The 19142-nt window shown below is 44.1% G+C and overlaps 1 protein-coding gene across 3 annotated transcripts in view; it reads left to right on the top strand.

Moving 5' to 3' along the window:
• Nucleotides 1-19142, top strand: part of spast (spastin) — a 47664-nt gene that overhangs the window by 8653 nt on the left and 19869 nt on the right. The window contains exons 4-12 of one of the 3 annotated variants that reach the window (XM_055906210.1): nt 5092-5175; nt 7043-7233; nt 7592-7737; nt 8030-8123; nt 13895-13969; nt 16167-16238; nt 16455-16530; nt 16761-16852; nt 18623-18702. In XM_055906210.1, the coding sequence (XP_055762185.1) occupies nt 5092-5175; nt 7043-7233; nt 7592-7737; nt 8030-8123; nt 13895-13969; nt 16167-16238; nt 16455-16530; nt 16761-16852; nt 18623-18702 (910 nt within the window). The remainder of the gene's footprint in view (nt 1-5091; nt 5176-7042; nt 7234-7591; nt 7738-8029; nt 8124-13894; nt 13970-16166; nt 16239-16454; nt 16531-16760; nt 16853-18622; nt 18703-19142) is intronic. The other 2 variants (XM_055906218.1, XM_055906225.1) reach the window with 2 other exon arrangements.

Here is a 19142-nt window from a genome sequence, read left to right as displayed (position 1 = left end):
GACTAACATTAAAATGTTTACTTACGGGCCCTTCCCAACAATGCAGAATACAATAAAAAAAAAAAAAAAAAAAAATCGTACAGTCGTGGCCAAAAGTTTTAAGAATGACACAAATATTAATTTTCACAAAGTTTGCTGCTTCAGTGTCTTTAGATATTTTTGTCAGATGTTACTATGGAATACTTAAGTATAATTACAAGCATTTCATAAGTGTCAAAGACTTTAATTGACAATTACATGAAGTTGATGCAAAGAGTCAATATTTGCAGTGTTGACCCTTCTTTTTCAAGACCTCTGCAATCCGCCCTGGCATGCTGTCAATTAACTTCTGGGCCACATCCTGACTGATGGCAGCCCATTCTTGCATAATCAATGCTTGGAGTTTGTCATAATCTGTGAGTTTTTGTTTGTCCACCCGTCTCTTGAGGATTGACCACAAGTTCTTAATGGGATTAAGGTCTGTGGAGTTTCCTGGCCATGCACCCAAAATATTGATGTTTTGTTCAACGAGCCACTTAGTTATCACTTTTGCCTTATGGCAAGGTGCTCCATCGTGCTGGAAAAGGCATTGTTCGTCACCAAACTGTTCCTGGATGGTTGGGAGAAGTTGCTCTCTGAGGATGTGTTGGTACCATTCTTTATTCATGGCTGTGTTCTTAGGCAAAATTGTGAGTGAGCCAAGTCCCTTGGCTGAGAAGCAACCCCACACATGAATGGTCTCAGGATGCTTTACTGTTGGCATGACACAGAACTGATGGTAGCGCTCAACTTGTCTTCTCTGGTCTAGATTTTTTCCAGATGTCCCAAACAATCGGAAAGGGGATTCATCAGAGAAAATGACTTTACCCCAGTCCTCAGCAGTCCAATCCCTGTACCTTTTGCAGAATATCAGTCTGTCCCTGATGTTTTTCCTGGAGAGAAGTGGCTTCTTTGCTGCCCTCCTTGACACCAGGCCATCCTCAAAAAAGTCTTCACCTCACTGTGTGTGCAGATGCACTCACACCTGCCTGCTGCCATTCCTGAGCAAGCACTGTACTGGTGGTACCCCGATCCCGCAGCTGAATCAACTTTAGGAGATGGTCCTGGCGCTTGCTGGGCTTTCTTGGGCGCCCTGAAGCCTTCTTCACAACAATTGAACCGCTCTCCTTGAAGTTATTGATGATCCGATAAATGGTTGATTTAGGTGCAATCTTACTGGCAGCAATATCCTTGCCTGTGAAGCCATTTTTGTGCAAAGCAATGATGACGGCACGTGTTTCCTTGCAGGTAACCATGGTTGACAGAGGAAGAACAATGATTCCAAGCACCGCCCTCTTTTTGAAGCTTCCAGTCTGTTATTCAAACTCAATAAGCATGACAGAGTGATCTCCAGCCTTGTCCTCGTCAACACTCACACCTGTGTTAACGAGAGAATCACTGACATGATGTCAGCTGGTCCTTTTGTGGCAGGGCTGAAATGCAGTGGAAATGTTTTTGGGGGATTCAGTTAATTTGCATGGCAAATAGGGACTTTGCAATTAATTGCAATTCATCTGATCATTCTTCTTAACATTCTGGAGTATATGCAAATGACCATCATACAAACTGAGGCAGCAGACTTTGTGAACATTTATATTTGTGTCATTCTCAAAACTGTTGGCTACGACTGTACAATGGGGAATAAATACGCAATGATAGCGTGGCTATATTCACGGGGTACCAGTACCAAGTGGATGTGCAGGGGTACGAGGAAATTGAGGTAGATACTGCATGTACATATAGGTAGGGGTAAAGTGACTAGGCAACAGGATAGATAAGACTGTAGCGGCAGTGTGTGTGTGCATGTTGTGTGTGTTGGAGTGTAAGTACTATATGTGTGGTTAGAGTCCACTGTGTGTGCATAGAGTGAAAAATAGTTAGTGCAAAAAGGGTCAATGCAGATAATCCCGCTAGCTATTTGCTTAACTATTTAGCAGTCTTATTGCTTGGGGTTGTAGAAGCTGTTCAGGAGCCTTTTGGTCCCAGATTTAGTGCTGTGGTACCACTTGCTGTGACTTGTGTGGCTGGAGTCTTAAAAAATTTTAGGGTCTTCCTTTGACACCGCCTGGTATAGAGGTCCTGGGTGGCAGGGATTTTGACCCCAGTGATGTACTGGGCCGTACTTACTACCCTCTGTAGCGCCTTGCCGTCTGATGCCGATGCAGCCAATCAAGATGCCCTCAATTTGAGGATCTGAGGGCCCATGACAAATCTTTTCAGCCTCCTGAGGGGGAAGAGGCGTTGTCGTTCCTTTTTCACAACTGTGTTGGTGTGTTTGGACCATGATAGGTCCTTAGCGATGTGCACACCGAGAAACTTGCAGCTCACGACCCGCTCCGCTACAGCCTCATCGATGTGAATGGGGGCATGTTTGGCCCTCTGTTTCCTGTAGTCCACGATAAACTTCTTTGTTTTGTCCACATTGAGGGAGAGGTTGTTGTCCTAGCACCACACTGCCAGGTCTCTGACCTCCTCTCTAAAAGCTGTCTCATCTTTGTTGGTGATCAGGCCCACCACCGTTGTCACATCACACTTCTACATTAATGTGGATGCCACCATGATTACGGATAATCCTGAATGAATCGTGAATATTGATGAGTGAGAAAGTTAGAGGCACAAATATCATACCCCTAAGACATGATAACCTCTCACCATTACAATAACAGGTGAGGTTAGCATTTTTGGGGGGGGTACGATATTTATGCCTCTAACTTTCTAACTCATCATTATTCACGGTAGCATCCACATTAATATAGATGTGTTTAGAAAAATATTATATTCTTATTTACAATACAATTGACTCCCAAATGACATCCCCAATGTAATATTTTATAGCCCAAACACTAGAGCAAAATACATAGGAAGAAAATAAATTAAACATTTATTTTACTAGGCAAGTCAGTTAATAACAAATTCTTATTTACAATGACGGCCTACTCCGTCCAAACCCTGGACGACGCTGGGCCAATTGTGCGCCGCCCTATGGGACTCCCAATCACTGCCAGATGTGATGCTGCCTGGATACGAACCAGGGACTACAGTGACGCCTCTTGCACTGAGATGCAGTGCCTTAGACCACTGTGCCACTTGGGAGCCTAACATGCCACATTGGCTTTAGAAACCACCAGAAGCTTCTATTTACCACAGAGAGAGTTTGATTCTGTCTGTTCTCCTGTACCATTCCTGGCTGGCAAAGTAACATGATGTTGTCTCTGGTTTTGAATCAGAATTTAGAGGGCTGAATATTTTTGGGGGAATCTGAATGCATCTGAGAAGTTGAATATATGAAACTTTGATCAACTTGAAATTATAGTTTAACTTCGTACACAAGACAATGAATGCATAAATATTGAAATTGAATATTCAATTAAATTGAAATATAATTTTAAAACAAAATTAAATTATTCATTCAATTTGTCGATTACAAATTCAAAATGATTTAAGCGAAATTAAATATAAAAAATTATGGAATTCAAATACAATTGCTGTTGGCACTGAAATCGCTCCATAGATTTGTATCTCTTGGAGAAAAAAAAACATGTAAAGCCTGAATACACTGAGTGTACAAAACATTTCCATGACATAGACTGACCAGGGGAATCCAGTGAAAGCTATGATACCTTATTGATGTCATCTGTTAAATCCACTTCCATCAGTGTAGATGAAGGGAGGAGACGGGTTAAAGAAGGATTTTTTCAGAGAGAGATGGATTCTGTATGTGTGCCGTTCCGAGGGTGAATGTGCAAGACAAAATATGTAAGTGCCTTTGAACACGGTATGGTAGTAGCTGCCAGGCGCACCGGTTTGAGTGTGTCAAGAACTGCAATGCTGCTGTGTTTTCCACGCTCAACAGTTTCCCGTGTGTATCAAGAATGGTCCACCAGGGCCGGTAGGGATGTGCTTGTCCCATCGTGCACTAGCGACTCTTGTGGCGGGCCGGGTGCAGTGCACGTTGACACAGTCGCCAGGTGTACGGTGTTTCCTCCGACACATTGGTGCGGCTGGCTTCCGGGTTAAGTGGGCATTGTGTCAAGAAGCAGTGCTGCTTGGTTGGGTTGTGTTTCAGAGGACGCACGGCTCTCAACCTTCGCCTCTCCTGAGTCCGTACGGGAGTTGTAGCAATGAGACAAGACTGTAACTACCAATTGGATGCCACAAAATTGGGGAGAAAAGGGGGCAAATAAAATAAAGAATGGTCCACCACCCAGGGGACATCCAGCCAACTTGACACAACTGTGGGAAGCATTGGAGTCAACATGGGCCAGCATCCATGTGGTACACTTTTTACACCTTGTAGTCCATGCCCTGACGAATTCCGGCTGTTCTGAGGGCAAAAGGGGAGACAACTCAATATTAGGAAGGTGTTCCTAATGTTTTGTACACTCAGTGTAAATTCACGTACATACTTTTTGTATTGACATCACATGACTTCCAAACTACAATGTCCTTTATGCACCAAAAGGGATTAGGCCCTAAATACTCCAGTGCCTTTTTATTAAACCCGTAATGGACACCCCAAAACATGTTTTAATACTTTCAATGATAGAATTTGTAAATTATGGTAAAAATCTACTCAGCGGTCCCCCAAAGTTGTTTCAGAAGCTTCTTGTCATTCTACAGCTGGCTACAACATTATCCTGAATCATGTTCATTAGGCACAAAACCTAAGATAACAAACCCAGACTTGTCCAATAAGAAATGCTAATTTTCCCTTTGCGTTGCAGAACATTTGAAAACATTTCCCTAATGAACACGACACCCTACTCTTGGTGTTTGATTCATCCTGGTTGGACATGGCTGCTATGTTTGGCTTTGCTGCCTCGACACTGAAATGTTGACAATCCTCTCAGCACCATCCCATATGCTTCATTCTTGGATGTGGCATGACAACTTAACTTAGGCACCATCCCAACACATTGCTGTTCGTCCCCCATTCAAAGAGTCATGGCGTAGGCGCCCCTTATTTTATTTGTTTATTTCAAATATAATTTCCTTTTCTTCTCCTTTTCCCTCCCTTCTCCTATTCCCTTTCCCAATTTTGTTTTTGTTGTTATTGTCATTCCTGTTGTGTAGAAAAGCTGCGTTCAGGGCCAGCTCAGAGAGACATCTATGCAGAGAGCTCAAACCAGTCATACCATAACGGTTATCTACGCTCAGGTGGGTGCTACCGGGAATCTGCTTTCAGGTGTCATGACTGGTTTCTTATGAGTGTTTTCAGGGGTGTCCTTGTTCCTGATTATTCAGGAATTTCAGTTTTTCTGGCTTTATTCTCTTCATAAACTCAGCAAAAAAAGAAATGTCCCTTTTTCAAGACCCTGTCTTTCAAAGATAATTAATTAAAATCCAAATAACTTCACAGATCTTCATTGTAAAGGGTTTAAATACTGTTTCCCATGCTTGTTCAATGACCCATAAACAACTAATGAACATGCACCTGTGGAATGGTCGTTAAGACAATAACAGCTTACAGACGGTAGGGAGTTAAGGTCACGGTTATGAAAACTTAGGACACTAAAGAGGCCTTTCTACTGACTGAAAAAGCACCAGAAGAAAGATGCCCAGGGTCCCTGCTCATCTGCGTGAACGTGCCTTAGGCATGCTGCAAGGAGGCATGAGGACTGCAGATGTGGCCAGGGCAATAAATTGCAATGTCCATACTGTGAGACGCCTAAGACAGGTTACAGGGAGAGGGGACGGACAGCTGATCGTCCTCGCAGTGGCAGACCACGTGTAACAACACCTGCACAGGATCGGTACATCCGAACATCACACCTGCGGGACAGGTACAGGATGGCAACAACAACTGCCCGAGTTACACCAGGAATGCACAATCCCTCCATCAGTGCTCATACTGTTCTTAATAGGCTGAGAGAGGTTGGCCTGAGGGCTTGTAGGCCTGTTGTAAGGCAGGTCCTCACCAGACATCACCGGCAACAACGTCGCCTATGGGCACAAACCCACCGTCGCTGGACCAGACAGGACTGGCAAAAAGTGCTCTTCACTGACGAGTCACGGTTTTGTCTCACCAGGGGTGATGTTCGGATTCGCGTTTATCGTCGGAGGAAGAGCATTACACCGAAGCCTGTACTCTGGAGCGGGATCGATTTGGAGTTGGAGGGTCCGTCATGGTCTGGGGCGGTGTGTAACAGCATCATCGGACTGAGCTTGTTGTCATTGCAGGCAATCTCAACGCTGTGCGTTACAGGGAAGACATCCTCCTCCCTCATGTGGTACCCTTCCTGCAGGCTCATCCTGACATGACCCTCCAGCATGACAATGCCACCAGCCATACTGCTCGTTCTGTGCTTGATTTCCTGCAAGACAGGAATGTCAGTGTTCTACCATGGCAAGCAAAGAGCCCGGATCTTAATCCCATTGAGCACGTCTGGGACCTGTTGGATCAGAGGGTGAGGGTTAGGGCCATTCCCCCCAGAAATGTCTGGGAACTTGCAGGTGCCTTGGTGGAAGAGTGGGGTAACATCTCACAGCAAGAACTGGCAAATCTGGTGCAGTCGATGAGGAGGAGATGCACTGCCATACTTAATGCAGCTGGTGGCCACACCAGATACTGACTGTTACTTTTGATTTTGACCCCCCCCCCCCCCCCCCCCCCCCCCTTTGTTCAGGGACACATTATTCCATTTCTGTTAGTCACATGTCTGTGGAACTTGTTCAGTTTGTCTCAGGTGTTGAATCTTGTTATGTTCATACAAATATTTACACATGTTAAGTTTGCTGAAAATAAACACAGTTTACAGTGAGAGGACGTTTATTTTTTTTGCTGAGTTTACATCATTGAAATTGATCTACCTCCAAACCAATATCCTACTTTTCCTGACTTTTCCTGTTTTTTCTTATTTCATCTTTCACGCAGTCTAAGACTAAATCAGGCCTGGAGAATCATATGCATCCATTGAAGGGACATTAGCTCACACATAGCTTAATTAAATGTCCTAACCTACCATACTGATAAATACTCGCTAATATATCTCGATGGTTCTAACAGTCTCCTTGCTCTTGGCAGTGAGTGGAGCCGTACCCAAAAAGAGGGACTCCCTGACTACTCACTCCAGTCACTCCCTCCCACGACCAAAGCATACGCCTAAAAAAACCTCGGCGGCAGGCCACGGGGGCCTCCAGCGCTCCCCCAGCTTCAATGGGCCCTCCAGCAGTCACACACAGCACAGACTGGCCCCCCAGTCCAACAGAAACAAGGTGAGACCCAGATTGTCTTTCCTCAACTAACTCCACATCGAATCAAGAGTCCAGGGCCCATAATTGATAGTGTCTCAGAGCAGGAATGCTAATTTAGGATCAGTTCCTCCCTGTTCATGTAATCTTATTCATTATGCTCTAAAAGGAATAACTGATTCTAGACTAGCACTATAGCCATGGACTATAAAGAAAAACATTATACTAAAAGAACATCTCCAGTCTGTATCCATTTTTATTGAAGGGAAGACAAAATTGACAAACATAAGAAGAAAATAGGAGCATTTCCAATCATCATCACAAGAGATTAGCTTGTTGAAAATCGTAACCAAATCTGAAGTTATGGTTCTTTTTGTTATAGAGTAAAGCGGGCAACCGGCAAAACTGTAAACCCACCACCACCACCACTCCCACATCCATGTCCCCACTGAAGAAGAGGGACATGAAGAACTTGAAGAATGTGGACAGCAAGCTTGCCAACCTCATCCTCAGCGAGATCATAGACAGGTGAAAGACAATGATTAGGGGGGTGTCTTGTGTATTATTCACTGGACATAAAGCATGTTCTTTGCAAGATGTCTCAGTTTGGAACGCAATAGACGTTGACTGCTTGACGTGGGTGGTGTTCAATAGGGCACACCAATGCAACACTTTTTATAACGTTTTTACACTGAAAAGTCCAGCCTGCCTGTTTCAGTCTGTCTTTGCTGTTTAATTAACACAACCCAAGCAGAGTTGAGTATGTCTATATTTCTGTATGGGAATGAGCACTCAGACCAGTCTCGTGTGTGTGTTCCAGTGGCTCATCTGTGAGGTTTGAGGACGTTGCTGGCCAGGAGCTGGCTAAGCAGGCCCTACAGGAAATAGTCATCCTGCCTGCACTGAGGCCTGAGGTGAGATTAGAGAGGAACAGCAACTCACTTGACCATGGAGTGTACAGTCGTGGCCAAAAGTTTTGAAAATGACACAGATATTAATTTCCACAAAGTTTGCTGCTTCAAGACCTCTGGAATCCGCCCTGGCATGCTCTCAATTAACTTCTGGGCCACATCCTGACTGATGGCAGCCCATTCTTGCAAAATCAATGCTTGGAGTTTGTCATAATGTGCTTCTACACCTGCATTACTAGCTGTTTGGGGTTTTAGGCTGGGTTTCTGTACAGCACTTCACAGCAGATATTAGCTGATGTACGAAGGGCTATATAAAATAAAATTGATTGATTGATTGATAATCTGTGGGGTTTTGTTTGTCCACCCGTCTCTTGAGGATTGACCACCAGTTCTCAATGGGATTAAGGTCTGGGGAGTTTCCTGGCCATGGACCCAAAATATCTATGTTTTGTTCCCCGAGCCACTTAGTTATCACTTTTGCCTTATGGCAAGGTGCTCCATCATGCTGGAAATGCATTGTTTGTCACCAAACTGTTCCTGGATGGTTGGGAGAAGTTGCTCTCAGAGGATGTGTTGGTACCATTCTTTATTCATGGCTGTGTTCTTAGGCAAAATTGTGAGTGCGACGACTCCCTTGGCTGAGAAGCAACCCCACACATGAATGATCTCAGGATGCTTTACTGTTGGCATGAAACAGGACTGATGGTAGCGCTCATCTTGTTTTCTCTGGACAAGCTTTTTTCCGGATGCCCCAAACAATCGGAAAGGGGATTCATCAGAGAAAATGACTTTACCCCAGGCCTCAGCAGTCCAATCCCTGTATCGTTTGCAGAATATCAGTTTGTCCCTGATGTTTTTCCTGGAGAGAAGTGGCTTCTTTGCTGCCCTTCTTGACACCAGGCCATCCTCCAAGTCTTCGCCTCACTGTGCGTGCAGATGCACTCATACCTGCCTGCTGCCATTCCTGAGCAAGCTCTGTACTAGTGGTGCCCCGATCCTGCAGCTGAATCAACTTTATGAGACGGTCCTGGCGCTTGCTGGACTTTCTTGGGCACCCTGAAGCCTTCTTCACAACAATTGAACCGCTCTCCTTGAAGTTCTTGATGATCCGATAAATGATTGATTTAGGTGCAATCTTACTGGCAGCAATATCCTTGCCTATGAAGCCCTTTTTGTGCAAAGCAATGATGACGGCACGTGTTTCCTTGCAGGTAACCATGGTTGACAGAGGAAGAACAATGATTCCAAGCACCATCCTCCTTTTGAAGCTTCCAGTCTGTTATTCGAACTCAATCAGCATGACAGAGTGAGCTCCAGCCTTGTCCTCGCCAACACTCACACCTGTGTTAACGAGAGAATCACTGACATGATGTCAGCTGGTCCTTTTGTGGCAGGGCTGAAATGCAGTGGAAATGTTTTTTGGGGGTTCAGTTTATTTGCATGGCAAAGAGGGACTTTGCAATTAATTGCAATTCATCTGATCACTCTTCATAACATTCTGGAGTGTATACAAATTGCCATCATACAACCTGAGGCAGCAGACTTTGTGAAAATTAATATTTGTGTCATTCTCAAAACTTTTGGCCACGACTGTATATGGTAGTCTTTTCAAAGGTTGTTATGGGCAGCCTCTTACAAAGTATCACCTGTCAGAAAAAAACTTTTTAGCCGCAACTGTTAATGTGGGCAGTCCTAACATAATGGTCTGTATTTTTTGTTTGTTTGTTGATTTAACCATTATTTAACTAGGCAAGTCAGTTAAGAACAAAATATTATTTACAATAACGGCCTACAAAAGTGTCTCAGAGTATGAGTGCTGATCTAGGATCGGTTTTGCCTTTTCAATCATAATGAATAAGGGGGGAACCGTGGATACGAGTACATGTGTTCAAGCTTCATAGGAGAGCCTATTTTGCTGTTCAACTGGGAATTATTTTTTATTTTGGCGCACTGGTGCACCTACAAAAAGAATCAGCCAGCTAATAAATGTTGTAATGGTTAGGCTTGGCTGTACCACTGTTTCCATGTGCCGTAGAGATAAAAAGCTTTCGGTTGCACAATTATTACAAACGTTGATCATATTACTGGTGCTACGTTTTTTAAGTGTATTGCGCATTGGCGCTGCAGCTGGATGCATCTCCTTTGGCGAGGCCGGATTTTACATTCATAGACCGTGTCGCGAGCCATTCTTAAACGATTTGCGGGCGATTAACATCATGTTCAGTCAAGTTACAACGAGTTGTAGGCCTGATTTTACTAACAACGATGAGGTGAGAGCCCTGGCAGAGTGGTGCCAGGAAATATCGATGGGGTCGCAGTGGAGAGGGTCAGCATGCAGCATCACTGACAACCTGAAATGGTCTCCCACGGCGTGGTGAAGAATGCGCAACAGTGCCTCTTCAACCTCAGGAGGCTGAAGAAATTCGTCTTGGCACCTAGGATCCTCACAAACTTCTACAGATGGACCATTGAGAGCATCTTGTCGGGCTGTATCACCGCCTGGTACGGCAATTGCACCATCCACTGGGCTCTCCAGAGGGTGGTGCGATGAGTCCAACGCATCACCGGGGCCACTGCCTGGCCTCCAGGACATCTACAGCATCTGGTGTCACAGAAAGGCCATGAAGATCAAGGACCTCAGCCACCCGAGCCACGGCCTGTTCACCCCGCTACCATCTAGAAAGCCGGAGACCATACAGGTGGATCAAAGCCGGGGCAGAGAGACTGAAAAACAGCTTCTATCTCCAGTCCATCAAACAGTCACCACTAGTCGGCCTTTGCCCAGTACCCTGCCCTGAACCTTAGCCACTGTTCTAGCGGGCTACCACCTGGTACTCTACTCTGCACCTTAGTGACTGCTGTCCAACTGTATGTACATAGTCATTGAACACTGGTCACTTTAGTAATGTTTACGTACTGTTTTACCCACTTTATAATGTATGTATTTCTCTGTAAATAAATCAACAACAGACTTTCAGCATGCTTATAGAGAAGGGCACTCGACATGTACTGCACTGACACAAATGACGATTGGTTGAAAAAAATTGAGAATAAGAAGATTGTGGGAGCTGTACTGTTAGATTTCAGTGCAGCCTTTGATATTATTGGCCATAACCTGTTGAAAAACCGTATGTGTTATGGCTTTTCAACCTCTGCCATATCGTGGATTAAGAGCTATCTACAGCTTTGGAAAAAATTAAGAGACCCAAGTTTTACTATTTATAGGTATGTGTTTTGGTAAAATGAACATCTTAGTTTTATTCTATAAACTACTGACAACATTTCTCCCAAATTCCAAATAAAAAATATTGTCATTTAGAGCATTTATTTGCAGAAAATGACAACTGGTCAAAAGAACAAAAATATATGCAGTGTTGTCAGACCTTGAATAATGCAAAGAAAATAAGTTCATATTAATTTTTAAACAAAACATTTTTAAACAAAACATACTAATGTTTTAACTTAGGAAGAGTTCAGAAATCAATATTTGGTGGAATAACCCTGATTTTCAATCACAGCTTTCATGTGTCTTGGCATGCTCTCACCAATCATTGATGTTACATTGATGTTGGGTGACTTTATGCCAATGGCAATTAAACACAGCATGTGTGTCCATGTATGCGGCACGTTCTGCTCTTCATTGTAATCAGAGGGCTGCTATAAATACACTGCTCAAAAAAATAAAGGGAACACTTAAACAACACAATGTAACTCCAAGTCAATCACACTTCTGTGAAATCAAACTGTCCACTTAGGAAGCAACACTGATTGACAATACATTTCACATGCTGTTGTGCAAATGGAATAGACAAAAGGTGGAAATTATAGGCAATTAGCAAGACACCCCCAATAAAGGAGTGATTCTGCAGGTGGTGACCACAGACCACTTCTCAGTTCCTATGCTTCCTGGCTGATGTTTTGGTCACTTTTGAATGCTGGCGGTGCTCTCACTCTAGTGGTAGCATGAGACGGAGTCTACAACCCACACAAGTGGCTCAGGTAGTGCAGTTCATTCAGGATGGCACATCAATGCGAGCTGTGGCAAAAAGGTTTGCTGTGTCTGTCAGCGTAGTGTCCAGAGCATGGAGGCGCTACCAAGAGACAGGCCAGTACATCAGGAGACGTGGAGGAGGCCGTAGGAGGGCAACAACCCAGCAGCAGGACCGCTACCTCCGCCTTTGTGCAAGGAGGTGCACTGCCAGCGCCCTGCAAAATGACCTCCAGCAGGCCACAAATGTGCATGTGTCTGCTCAAACGGTCAGAAACAGACTCCATGAGGGTGGTATGAGGGCCCGACGTCCACAGGTGGGGGTTGTGCTTACAGCCCAACACCGTGCAGGACGTTTGGCATTTGCCAGAGAACACCAAGATTGGCAAATTCGCCACTGGCGCCCTGTGCTCTTCACAGATGAAAGCAGGTTCACACTGAGCACATGAGCACATGTCACAGACTTGACAGAGTCTGGCGACGCTGTGGAGAACGTTCTGCTGCCTGCAACATCCTCCAGCATGACCGGTTTGGCGATGGGTCAGTCATGGTGTGGGGTGGCATTTCTTTGTGGGGCCGCACAGCCCTCCATGTGCTCGCCAGAGGTAGCCTGACTGCCAATAGGTACCGAGATGAGATCCTCAGACCCCTTGTGAGACCATATGCTGACACATGCACATTTGTGGCCTGCTGGAGGTCATTTTGCAGGGCTCTGGCAGTGCACCTCCTTGCACAAAGGCGGAGGTAGCGGTCCTGCTGCTGGGTTGTTGCCCTCCTACGGCCTCCTCCACATCTCCTGATGTACTGGCCTGTCTCCTGGTAGCGCCTCCATGCTCTGGACACTACGCTGACAGACACAGCAAACCCTTTTGCCACAGCTCGCATTGATGTGCCATCCTGGATGAACTGCACTACCTGAGCCACTTGTGTGGGTTGTAGACTCCGTCTCATGCTACCACTAGAGTGAGAGCACCGCCAGCATTCAAAAGTGACCAAAACATCAGCCATGAAGCATAGGAACTGAGAAGTGGTCTGTGGTCACCACCTGCAGAATCACTCCTTTTTTGGGGGTGTCTTGCTAATTGCCTATAATTTCCACCTTTTGTCTATTCCATTTGCACAACAGCATGTGAAATTTATTGTCAATCAGTGTTGCTTCCTAAGTGGACAGTTTGATTTCACAGAAGTGTGATTGACTTGGAGTTACATTGTGTTGTTTAAGTGTTCCCTTTATTTTTTTGAGCAGTGTACTATGCATGCCAGTCTCTCTTGGCTAAGAGTTGAGGAGGGACTGACTGCACCACTTCTTTTTATAAGAAACATTTAATGTGTTGAAAATCCCATATTGTTTGCCTAGTCAACTTACACACAGCTCTGACACACACTTATCCCACCAGACATGCCACCAGGGGTCTTTTTACAGTCCCCAAATCCAGAACAAATTCAAGAAAGCGTACAGTATTAAATAGAGCCCTTTATTGCATGGAACTTCCTTCCATCATATATTGCTCAAATAAACAGCAAATCTGGTTTCAAAATGTATGTAGTTCTGTCCTTGAGCTGTTCTTGTCTATTGATGTTCTGTATTATGTCATTCTGTATTATTTTTCATGTTTTGTGTGGAGTGGACCCCAGGAAGAGTAGCTGCTGCTTTTGCAACAGCTAATGGGGATCCTAAAAAAATACCAAATACAGTAAATGTTAAATCAGTCACTTAATGATTCCGATAGGCTCTGTAATTTTGAACTTCATGTAACCAGTGCTGAGTAGATGTTGCTTTTTCAAGTTGTTTACAGGCTTGAGGGCTCCAGCACGAGGCCTTCTGCTCTTCGGTCCTCCTGGCAACGGAAAGACGATGCTGGTGAGTGTGGTGCAGTACCATTTGGTATTGGCAAGAGACCCAATGAGAAATGATTAGTACAGTCGTGGCCAAAAGTTTTGAGAATGACACAAATATTAATTTTCACAGTCTGCCGCCTCAGGTTGTATGATGGCAATTTACATACACTCCAGAATGTTATGAAGAGTGATCAGATGAATTGCAATTAATTGCAAAGTCCCTCTTTGCCATGCAAATAAACTGAATCCCCCAAAAAACATTTCCACTGCATTTCAGCCCTGCCACAAAAGGACCAGCTGACATCATGTCAGTGATTCTCTCGTTAACACAGGTGTGAGTGTTGACGAGGACAAGGCTGGAGATCACTCTGTCATGCTGATTGAGTTCGAATAACAGACTGCAAGCTTCAAAAGGAGGGTGGTGCTTGGAATCATTGTTCTTCTTCTGTCAACCATGGTTACCTGCAAGGAAACACGTGCCGTCATCATTGCTTTGCACAAAAATGGCTTCACAGGCAAGGATATTGCTGCCAGTAAGATTACACCTAAATCAACCATTTATCGGATCATCAAGAACTTCAAGGAGAGCGGTTCAACTGTTGTGAAGAAGGCTTCAGGGTGCCCAAGAAAGTCCAGCAAGGGCCAGGACCGTCTCATAAAGTTGATTCAGCTGTGGGATCGGGGCACCACCAGTACAGAGCTTGCTCAGGAATGGCAGCAGTCAGGTGTGAGTGCATCTGCATGCAAACTGAGGCGAAGACTTTTGGAGGATGGCCTGGTGTCAAGAATGGCAGCAAAGAAGCCACTTCTCTCCAGGAAAAACATCAGGGACAGACTGATATTCTGCAAAAGGTACAGGGATTGGACTGCTGAGGACTGGGGTAAAGTCATTTTCTCTGAATCCCCTTTCCGATTGTTTGGGGCATCCGGAAAAAAGCTTGTCCGGAGAAGACAAGGTGAGCGCTACCATCAGTCCTGTGTCATGCCAACAGTAAAGCATCCTGAGATCATTCATGTGTGGGGTTGCTTCTCAGCCAAGGGAGTTGGCTCACTCACAATTTTACCTAAGAGCACAGCCATGAATAAAGAATGGTACCAAAACATCCTCTGAGAGCAACTTCTTCCAACCATCCAGGAACAGTTTGGTGATGAACAATGCCTTTTCCAGCATGATGGAGCACCTTGCCATAAGGCAAAAGTGATAACTAATTGGCTCGGGGAACAAAACATTGATATTTTGGGTCCATGGCCAGGAAACTACCCAGAACTTAATCCCATTGAGAACTGGTGGTCAATCCTCAAGAGGCGGGTGGACAAACAAAAACCCACAGATTATGACAAACTCCAAGCATTGATTATGCAAGAATGGGCTGCCATCAGTCAGGATGTGGCCCAGAAGTTAATTGACAGCATGCCAGGGCGGATTGCAGAGGTCTTGAAAAAGAAGGGTCAACACTGCAAATATTGACTCTTTGCATCAACTTCATGTAATTGTCAATAAAAGCCTTTGACACTTATGAAATGCTTGTAATTATACTTCAGTATTCCATAGTAACATCTGACAAAAATATCTAAAGACACTGAGGCAGCGAACTTTGTGGAAATTAATATTTATGTCATTCTCAAAACGTTTGGCCACGACTGTAGAGTGGGTCTTGGTTGGACTCACAAAGACCACAAGTGATCAGGAAATAGCTTAACCATTGTCATAGAAAACACACAAAACAATACATTTGTAAAATCTTTATAATACAAGACTAATATAATACTTATAATATAGACAGTGGATAGAGTCCTTTCACTGGATTAGCTGGTTTTGAAATCCTCCAACTGCAAGGTGCTTTGCCGAAGAGTAGAGTTGGTTTAGGCCTAAATGTGTAAGTACATTTATTTTGTATTTTTTTACATGGTGGGTACTTTGACAGTGGAGTACTATGACCGATAGGCAAAATCCCAGGGACTTGATTTTTTGTGTTTTTCTTTCATACAAAATTGCATTATCCATCATGAATGTAGTTTAGCATCTCCCAAAATGTGTCATACCTGCATTAAAACAAATTGTGTTTTTATAGAGCAGGAATATGGATATGCTGTTATCATTTTTCTTTAAAGTGAACAGTAGGGGGAAAAATGAGAGCATTTATTTGATACAATTTTTTTTTAAGTATAATGTTCTGCATTTTACATTTGAGCTCTTTTTTTTTTTTTTTTACTGATAGGCTAAAGCAGTGGCCATGGAGTCCAACGCCACATTCTTCAACATAAGTGCAGCCAGCTTGACCTCGAAATATGTGAGTACATTATCAGCGTAAACATCTCTTTACACTTTCATTTGTTACATTTTACATTTCTTTGCATGTTAGTTATTGAGCAGATGCTCTTATCCAATGCAACTTAGTCAGTGCATTCAACCGAGTTATTAGTAGAAAAAAAACCCTATCAGTTATTTCAAGTAGACCCTTGTAGAAAAAGAGTAAACTCACTATTCTTTTGGTCTTTCCCTGTAGGTGGGGGAGGGAGAGAAGCTGGTGCGAGCTCTGTTTGCCGTCGCCAGAGAACTGCAACCCTCGATCATCTTCATAGGTATCTTTTGACTTTGTTAGATAGAAGAATACATAGCTGCAAGGAACTGGTCAAGAAAGCACGTCATGATAATGATGTTTCATTACCTGCAATCTAATAATAAGCACAGATATTGGCGAGACTTTGCTATTTAATAACTGACGGAAACGGAGAGTGCGACTATGCATAGAATACTAGGAAAATGGGACCCTTCCATTCAGATTGTGACCACTGTTACTTACCCCACACAGATGAGATCGACAGTCTACTCTGTGAAAGGAGAGAGGGAGAGCATGATGCCAGCAGACGACTGAAGACCGAGTTCTTGATTGAATTTGATGGGGTAAGGAGGTCTCCCCTGTGTGTGTGTTTCTGCGCATGCACGCGTCCGTGTTCCAGTGTTCATTTTGTCACCTGTTTTTTTAATTTTGTTCATGAGCGTGTGTGCAATGTTTGTTCCTGGATGATTTCTGTCTGTTATGGCCACATCCTGCATCCGGCCATGTCTGTTTAGGAGCTAGTGACAAGCATTTCGCTGCACTCGCTATAACATCTGCTAAACTGTGTACTTCGATTTTTTTGTCTTGTCCATGTCCTGCATAAAGATTTGGCCTCTTCCACATTAAATCTGTCCAAGAGATGCAGTGCCTTCGGAAAGTATTCAGACCCGTTGACTTTTTCCACATTTTGTTAAGTTTCAGCCTTAATCCATTTTAGAAAAAATAAAACAAATTCCTCAGCAATCTACACACAATACCTTATTTACAGAGGTAATCGAACCCTTTGCTATGAGACTCGAAATTGAGCTTAGGTGCATCCTGTTTTCATTGATCATCCTTGAGATGTTTCTATAACTTGATAAAGGGAAAGGGGGAAACCTAGTCAGATAGTCCACCTGTGGTAAATTCAATTGATTGGACATGATTTGGAAAGGCACACAACTGTCTATATAAGGTCCCACAGTTGTTAGTGCATGTCAGAGAAAAAAGCAGGCCATGAGGTCCAAGGAATTGTCCGTAAATGCTCCGAGACAGGATTGTGTTGAGGCACAGATCTGGGGAAGGGAACCAAAACATTTCTGCAGTATTGAAGGTCCCCACGAACACAATGGCCTCCATCATTCTTGAATGGAAGAAGTTTGGAACCACCAAGACTCTTCCTAGTGCTGGCCGCCCGGGAAAACTGAGAAATTGGGGGAGAAGGGCCTTGGTCAGAGAGGTCACTCTGACAGAGGTCTAGAGTTCCTCTGTGGAGATGGGAGAAACTTTCAGAAGGACAGCCATCTCTGCAGCACTCCACCAATCAGGCCTTTATGGTAGTGTGGCCAGACGGAAGCCACTCCTCCATAAGAGGCACATGACAGCCCTCTAGCAGTTTGCCAAAAGGCACCTAAAGACTGAGATCATGAGAAACAAGATGCTTTGGTCTGATAAAACCAATATTGAACTCTTTGGCCTGAATGTCTGGAGGAAACATGGCACCATCCCTACGGTGAAGCATGGGGGTGGCAGCATCAGGCTGTGAGGATGTTTTTCAGGGGCAGGGACCGGGAGACTAGTCAGGATCGAGGCACAGATGAACGGAGCAAAGTACAGAGAGATCCTTGATGAAAACCTGCTCCAGAGCACTCAGGACCTGGGGCGAAGGTTCACCTTCTAACAGGACAATGACCCTAGGCACACAGCCAAGACAATGCAGGAGTGGCTTTAGGACAAGTCTCGGAATGTCCTTGAGTGGCCCAGCCAGAGCCATGAACCTAATCGAACATCTCTGGAGAGACCTGAAAATGGCTGTGCAGAGATGCTTCCCATCCATCCTGACAGCGCTTGAGAGGATCTGCAGAGAAGAATGGAAGAAACTCCCCAAATACAGGTGTACCAAGCTTATAGCGTCATACCCACGAAGACTTGATGCTGTAATCACTGCCAATGGTCTGAATACTTCATAGTGATATTTCATTTTTTTATTTTTGTTGTCATTATGGGGTATTGGGGACAACTATTTCATCCATTTTAGAATAAGGCTGTAACATAACAAAATGTGGATAAAGGGTCTGAATACTTTCCGTAGGCAACTGTTGCTGCCAATAATATTTATTTGGGTGTGTGTTTAGGTGCAATCTGGTGGGGATGAACGGGTGTTGGTGATGGGAGCCACCAACAGGCCTCAGGAGCTGGACGAGGCTGTTCTTAGGTACTGTAGGCCAGTGTGGCTGGGGATGTCCAGTTTGTTTTAGTAAGCCAGGGTTGTATTCAGTAGGACACAGGCTATTGCAATGGAAAACATGCAAATTGTTTAGGTAGTACCTCCCTACCTGTTTCATAAGTTTTTGTATGCCTAATGAACACAACCCAGGTTTACTTTTGAGTGAGGTCTCTCTGCCACAAGGTAGCACTGTTAAAGGGCAACTTCGCCACATTTAACATTTGGTTTGTTATTATGAAGTATTTAGTGATGTCATACACATAGTTTTAGTGTACTTTTATGATTTCATGGCTATTGACTGTTTAGTGATGAGCGAAACTGGAAATTGCTTCTGTGTGATGTTTTCTAGCAGGATCCCTCAGATGACTAATAAAATAAATGATGAACAGTTATTTTCAGCTATCTATATAACATGTCTGTAGTTTTCT

The sequence above is a fragment of the Salvelinus fontinalis genome, chromosome 3 (assembly GCF_029448725.1).
Source record: "Salvelinus fontinalis isolate EN_2023a chromosome 3, ASM2944872v1, whole genome shotgun sequence".
NCBI lineage: Eukaryota > Metazoa > Chordata > Actinopteri > Salmoniformes > Salmonidae > Salvelinus > Salvelinus fontinalis.
This window is presented reverse-complemented; position numbering and strand designations above follow the sequence as displayed.